Source organism: Perkinsus marinus, assembly GCF_000006405.1.
Source record: "Perkinsus marinus ATCC 50983 genomic scaffold scf_1104296947810, whole genome shotgun sequence".
Taxonomy (NCBI): Eukaryota; Perkinsozoa; order Perkinsida; family Perkinsidae; genus Perkinsus; species Perkinsus marinus.
Genome location: NW_003210458.1, coordinates 132,512 through 139,209, shown reverse-complemented (window position 1 = coordinate 139,209; position 6,698 = coordinate 132,512). Strand labels below are relative to the sequence as shown.

At 40.7% G+C, this 6,698-nt stretch overlaps 1 protein-coding gene across 1 annotated transcript; it reads left to right on the top strand.

Moving 5' to 3' along the window:
• Positions 1-29: 29 nt before the first annotated feature.
• Positions 30-1,934, top strand: Pmar_PMAR021401 (prolyl 4-hydroxylase alpha subunit, putative; the record flags this gene model as incomplete). Its single annotated transcript, XM_002779080.1, has 5 exons — positions 30-156; positions 732-820; positions 1,071-1,206; positions 1,271-1,356; positions 1,620-1,934. The coding sequence occupies 5 exons, from the start codon at positions 30-32 to the stop codon at positions 1,932-1,934; spliced, it is 753 nt and encodes a 250-aa protein (XP_002779126.1).
• Positions 1,935-6,698: the final 4,764 nt, after the last annotated feature.

The following is a 6,698-nucleotide window of genomic DNA, read 5'->3' as shown; positions in this document are numbered from 1 at the left end:
CATTATCAATTGTTTCAGTTGTGTTTCTAATGAAATCGTCTTCCCTCGAGTCGCCCTCCTTTGCCTTGAATGAGCCGTTGTTGATGATATTTGACGACTTTCTTACGGCTGAGGAATGCGATAGGATTGTGAAACTGTCCCTTAAACAGTCTGAAGGTAGTAGTATGGGGTTATCTATGGATGTCAATGATAATAAGTATAAGTAATAATAATAATAATAAGACGATTTGTATTCTCTTGATTAATAGTGGAGTTTCACCCGTGATGTGAATTGCTTACAAGTGGAAAACCTATTTTATATTTCACTGCATATCACCGCGAATATCGGGTTTACACAGAGTATTACACCACTTCACGCAAAACGGGTTGTGAAACTCTAATGAAAGTAGTGGAAAGTTATCAAGTGAACTGTCATGTATTAGTAATTGGAGTTTCACCCGTGATATGAAAAATACCAGTGAAGAATACAGTATACTTAAAATTTAACTTCGCGAAAAACACATGTAAACAGTGAATAACGCGTATAACACTGATGATGTGAGGTGATTTGTCTGGTGTAACTCGCGATGTGTTTCCAATCACTTAATATTTCTCGTTTTTCATATGGGGTATTGCGCCACTTCGCGTAAAACTGGTGAAACTCCATCGCTTTCAAAGAGCGCTTTTGAAAGAGAGTATAGTTTTGAACGGTTTTGATGCGACGTTGTTGTTGGCGTAGTATTTCTGCGAAGGTACTGTGTTTACGAATAAGTTGAGAATTGCATTACCAGCTAAAGAAAGTGAGAAAATAGTATCGGAGGATGCGGAGTTTCTTGGGAAGGTGATTTAGGGAGAAGGGCGGTTTCTGAGCATATGTTGAATATAAATTTCATAGTGTATAGTGGGGCTTCGCCCGTGATATGAAAAACATTGGTGAAAAATATATTCCATGATTACTGCTTATCGCGAATATCGCGTTTTTCGGGGAGTATTACGCCACTCAACGTAAACCGGGAAACAGATGTATAATGGTGAATGCTGTGTTAAAACGTTACGTCAACCTGTTGCGATAATCGTTTGTGATTTTTTAGCTCGAGGAGCGTATAGGGGAGGTATGTCAATGTCCTCCTCACGATGGTGAAGTCCCTTTAGTAGCGATGTTAACTCCACCGAGCAAACGGCCTTCGGATGGGGTCGAAAAACGACTTCATTTGGGACTACATGTTGGTAATAATTTCGTGGCGCGCGGTCAAATTTTTTGGTTTTTTCCCACGAGATTTTTTTTGGGTAGATACCAATGGTAATCGTCCTTTCCGTTTTTGCACTGCTATCATTTACCTTTCGGATGTCGAGGAAGGTGGCGAAACTGTTTTCCCGGTAAATTCCGTTTTTTTCGACTTTAACGGAAATATTCATCATTTATTCGGAAACTTTTTAATGTGGTTTTCCTTTTCGCTGAAATTTTCGCGTCATTTTATAGCAGTTGAACAGTTTCTCTAGGTTGAATCATAATGAGTATCTTTTTCGTCAGGATTAGTTCCACTTTAGCGAAAATATTCGTGAGTTTTTACGGAAATTTTCATCATTTTCCGTAGGAATTTCTATCAATTTTCCTTTTTTTCGCAGAAATTTTTGCTCAGGTAAAATCTACCAGTCCCGAGTTGGTGATGGGAGCGCAGATGCTCCTCAAAAGTGGAATCGATCATCTTGATAAAGTTGACAATCAATCTCCTGAAGGAATCCGAGTCGTCGCTGGTATCTTGCGATTACGCACTGTGAAGATTTTTCCACAGTGTGGTGAGGTTTTAGATATGCTGCAAACCGCAACTACAGCAGCTGATACGTTTACGGTTGAAGCTAAGAAAGGGAGATTGGCATTGTTTTATACTAGAGGAGAACATGGGCAAATCGACCCTCTCAGCTGGCATGGCGGAGCTGCTGTAATAAGAGGTTAATAAGTATTTTTTTCTGAAAATATGGGAGATTTTTGGTATTATTATAGGAGTAGTGTGGTTACGTGCATCTATAGGTTAGTGTTGGAGTAGGAATATATGTTCGCTTTCCTCAACTGAGCTCAGGAGTTTCCTATACAGTGTTGGAGTAGGAATATATGTTCGCTTTCCTCAGCTGAGCTCAGGAGTTTCCTATACAGTGTTGAAGTAGGAATATATGTTCGCTTTCCTCGGCTGAGCTCAGGAGTTTCCTATACAGTGTTGGAGTAGGAATACATGTTCGCTTTCCTCACCTGAGCTCAGGAGTTTCCTATACAGTGTTGGAGTAGGAATATATGTTCGCTTTCCTCACCTGAGCTCAGGAGTTTTCTCACTGATTACAGAATTCGAGTAGAAGTGTACAAAAACCTATGAGAATTTCCTCAGAGTTTTCATATTATCACCGAGCCTACCATGTGCATATTTTCCCCCCACACTGGCGTTTATGGACTGAAGTAGATCGGACCGCGAGTAACATCGTTGTTCCGAGATCTTGTATTACGTGTTAAAGGGGTTGTTGATGATAAATTGTAGCGAGCTGATAACGTAATGAAATATTCCATGTAATTTTGTGAGATGTTGTAGAACTAATTGATAGTAACGATATATTGGAGTTTCACGAGCCGTGATATGAAAAACACTAGCAGAAACATATTTCATGACTACTGCATATCACCGCGAATATCTAATTTTTTTCATAGAGTATTACTTCATTATTGAAACACGGCTTAGTTGTTGTGACTTGTAGGTACATTGTAGTAGTGGGGGCAAGCCTACGATGAAGTGGACCTTACAAAAGTTCAAAGAGATTCCGATGGAGGAGAGGGAGAACGGGGAGCGTATACGTCAATGGGTGCATGATAATAGGAATTCGGTTAAAGTGGCTCATGGGGTAATAAGGAACGTATTTTTTCTTGGGAAAATTTGGAAAAAAATCAAAAAAAATTTTTTGAAAAAGTTATTTTGAATATTGGAAAGTGTTGTGACTCGGCTTTTGGTAGTGTGAGGTTAACGGTGGTTGATGAGATGTGGATGACTAGCATGAGTGAATAATAAACAATTATTGTGTTATCCATAGAGAATCGAAAGAATTGGGGACAGAAATTGTGCAATTCTCTCGCGTATGGCTACACGTTGCTTCTCAAGATTAAACTGAACGAGTTTTTCGGTTGCAATATTATGAGGAAGGAGAACTATGCGAGAAACGCATAGTTTTCGCGAGAAACCTATAGTTTAGTAACGCGAGAAAACGAAAAATGTTGATGTTGTGGTTGAAATGAAAAAAACGATTCTGCTTTTTTTATGAAGCACATAAACTGCTCGTTGGAAATTATTGAGTGCTTGTTTTGGTGAGTCTTTTAAAAATATTCGAAAAAAAATTAATAAGAAATATTGTATACCATTGTGGAGTTTCATTCGTGATATGACAAACACTGGTGAAAAATATATTCCACGACTACTGCATATCACCGCGAATATCGCGTTTTTCATAGAGTATTACGACTACTTCGCGTAAAACAGGTGAAACTCCATTATTACGAAAATATTCCGAAAAATGTACTCGGAAAATATTAAGATTATATGGCTTATGTATAGGTACATTGATCGAGACGAAGCTTTGGGGTATTATGTTTAGTTCGATTCACTTTACTTCAAAAAATGAGGTTTCACACATTGTAATTGGTTTGTTGTTTTGGGAGAATTTTCGCGCAGCGCGAAGATTTTTGTTAATTTACTAGGCTAATAAATAGAGTACGGGAGGTGGTACTTAGTTGTATGAATCAATGGAGTTTCACAACCCGTTTTACGTGAAGTGGCGTACTTTTCTGTGAAAAACGCGATATTCGCGGTGATATGCAGTAGTCGTGGAGTATATTTTCCATATCACGGCTCGTGAAACTGTATTAACGTCAACACGTGAGGACGGTGTTTCAAATCCATAGATATCATTTTGGAAACGCCTGGTTTCGAGCACAGCGGAGCGAAGTATTTCGCGGTGTGATCGCCTTGGGGTTTCTTCAGTCGCGGGAAGTATTGGAATATATGTTTGCTTTCCTCAGCTGAGCTCAGGAGTTTCTAGAGTTAATTATAAAATTCGGGTAGAAGTGTGATACAGAAAGTAAGAAAATTTTTCACATATTGTCACCAACACATGTAGTTGACCATATGCATATATTCTCCAACAGGTCGCAGGTTACCCGGTTGGAAACTCGTAGCAACGAGTCTTGCTTCATGGGCACCAAGAGTAGTTGTAGTTGTCCTATATTATATCAAGTCTATGGGTAGTGGAGTTGACATTACGTCGTGAACCCGTAGGAGTTTTTTTCCCGAATTGTTTGTCTCGACTGAATTTTCGTTCTCCTTCTCTCGGATTGTGCTCGGCGCGGTAGTTGTGGTTAATCTGGGAGTAGCCTTGCGCGATGGAGGAAAAGTGGTAGTGAACAGCACAGGTGAGAAACGCATGTGATGGAAACGATAGCATGAGGAAAAGCTCAGGTCAGGAGTTTATCACAAGGGATAACGACGGAGTTATAGTGACGCTGAACTCTGGCGATGATGACAAGGTGAATCCAGCCACTCTATGTGGAGTATAATGGAGTTTCACCACCCGTGATATGGAAAACATATTTTAAAATTCACTCGGTGGAAAGCAATTGTGTTATCGTCGCGAAGACATACACGTGTTAAATTTTCACGGTGCATTACGCCACTCTACGTAAAACGGGAGAAACTCCAATGTACTCTAAAAATATAATGGAGTTTCACGAGCCGTGATGTGAAGAACACTAGTGAAAAACACATTTCACTTCGACTACTGCATATCACCGCGAATGTCGCGTTTTCGACGAGTTTTACGCCATTTCATGTAAATCGGGTTGTGAAACTCCTATGTATAGTGTGCGCTAACTATGGTGATATATAAACAGTATAATGGTTTCTAACAGGAGTATAGTTGTAAATTATGACGGAGTCACAGTGACGTTCTCTTTCGACGACAAGGCAAGAAGTATAATCTCATATGCGTACAGTCGTTGACGCAGAAACTCGAGAGTATGAGTTCGTATATTGGAGTTTCACCCGTTCTACGTGAAGTGGCGTAATACTCGGTGAAAAACGCGATATTCGCGGTGATATGCAGTAGTCGTGAAATATGTTTTTCATATTACGAGTGAAACTCCAACGTTTTTCCGGTTTATTTGGAAGTTTCGGAGTTATGTTCATACCATGGACGTGTGCAATGATTTTGACTTCTCCATTTTGGAAGGTATGCATTTTAGGTTTCAACTGGGGACAGTAAGGAGAGTGTGAAGATTAACAAAGGGGATACAGTGACGATACGAGTGCACCAAGGTGAGATGTTGTCAACCTATCGTGCTATCGAGTGCGAGCCTGCATCCAGTGTTGGAATATATGTTTGCTCTCCTCAGCTGAGCTTGGTAGTTCATTTGTTAATTATGGAAGCTCACATACGACTTGGGGTGAAGTGCACAGAAACCGGCAAGAATTTCTCAAAATTTCCTCAGATTTTCTATATTCCCATCACTGGAGTTTCACCCTAGTGTTATGAAAAACACTAGTGAGAAACATATTCCACGACTACTGCATATCACCGCGAATATCGCGTTTTCACGGAGTTTTACACCAGTTCACGTAAAACGGTGAAAACTCCCAATGCCCTTAGTTGATCATGTGCATATTTTCCCATACGGGTCTCCGGTGTTGGAATTTATGTTTGCTCTCCTCAGCAAAGCTCGGGAGTTTCCTCAATATATTATGAAAATTAACACACTACTTGGTGAAGAATTTTCCGAAATTTCCTGAGAAGTTTTCTATTGTGATCAACACTCGTAGTTGATCATGTCCATTTTCCACATGTTGATTTCCAACGCGCAAGTATACAAAAACCAACCATAATTTTCGGAAATTTTATTGTCATCAGCACACGTAGTTGACCATTTTCATATTTTTCCCCACGCTGATTGTCTCAGAGTCCGCTCCTGACGGCTCGGAAAAGAACTCCATCGTTGACGTTACTGTGAATACCAACAACGACGTACGGCCATCATCGCGACTGGAGATGTGGGAATCTTTTCGCCTCAGGAGAATAGTGAAATCCCGCCTGCATCTGCGTGGTGGCGAGCTGAGCCACATGGCGTTCGATCAAGAAAAGACTTGCCGCGACAGTGGAGTGTGAGGGCCTTGATGATAGCGCTAGCCGTCTTGTTCGTCTGGGGTGAGCTGCTGCATGTGATGGAAGTGTATTGTTGTTCATCAGGTGTTGCATCGGCGGTTTGGTTACTGTGTCAGTGGTTGAAGGCGTGTACGACGCCACAGAAGAGGGTGTCGAGACGTAGTCGACGTCATCATCACAGTACGCACTAGGGGGACGCTTATTCTATCATCGTCGTTGATAGAGTTGTTGTTGTGATTTGTTGTATATGTGTTTTTGTGATGAAACTCCTGAGCTCAGCTGAGGGAAGCGAACATATATTCCTACTCCAACACTGCATAGGAATTTCCTGAGCTCAGCTGAGGAAAGCGAACATATATTCCTACTCCAACACTGTATAGGAAACTCTTGAGCTCAGCTGAGGAAAGCGAACATATATTCCTACTCCAACACTGTATAGGAAACTCCTGAGCTCAGGTGAGGAAAGCGAACATATATTCCTACTCCAACACTGTATAGGAAACTCTTGAGCTCAGCTGAGGAAAGCGAACATATAT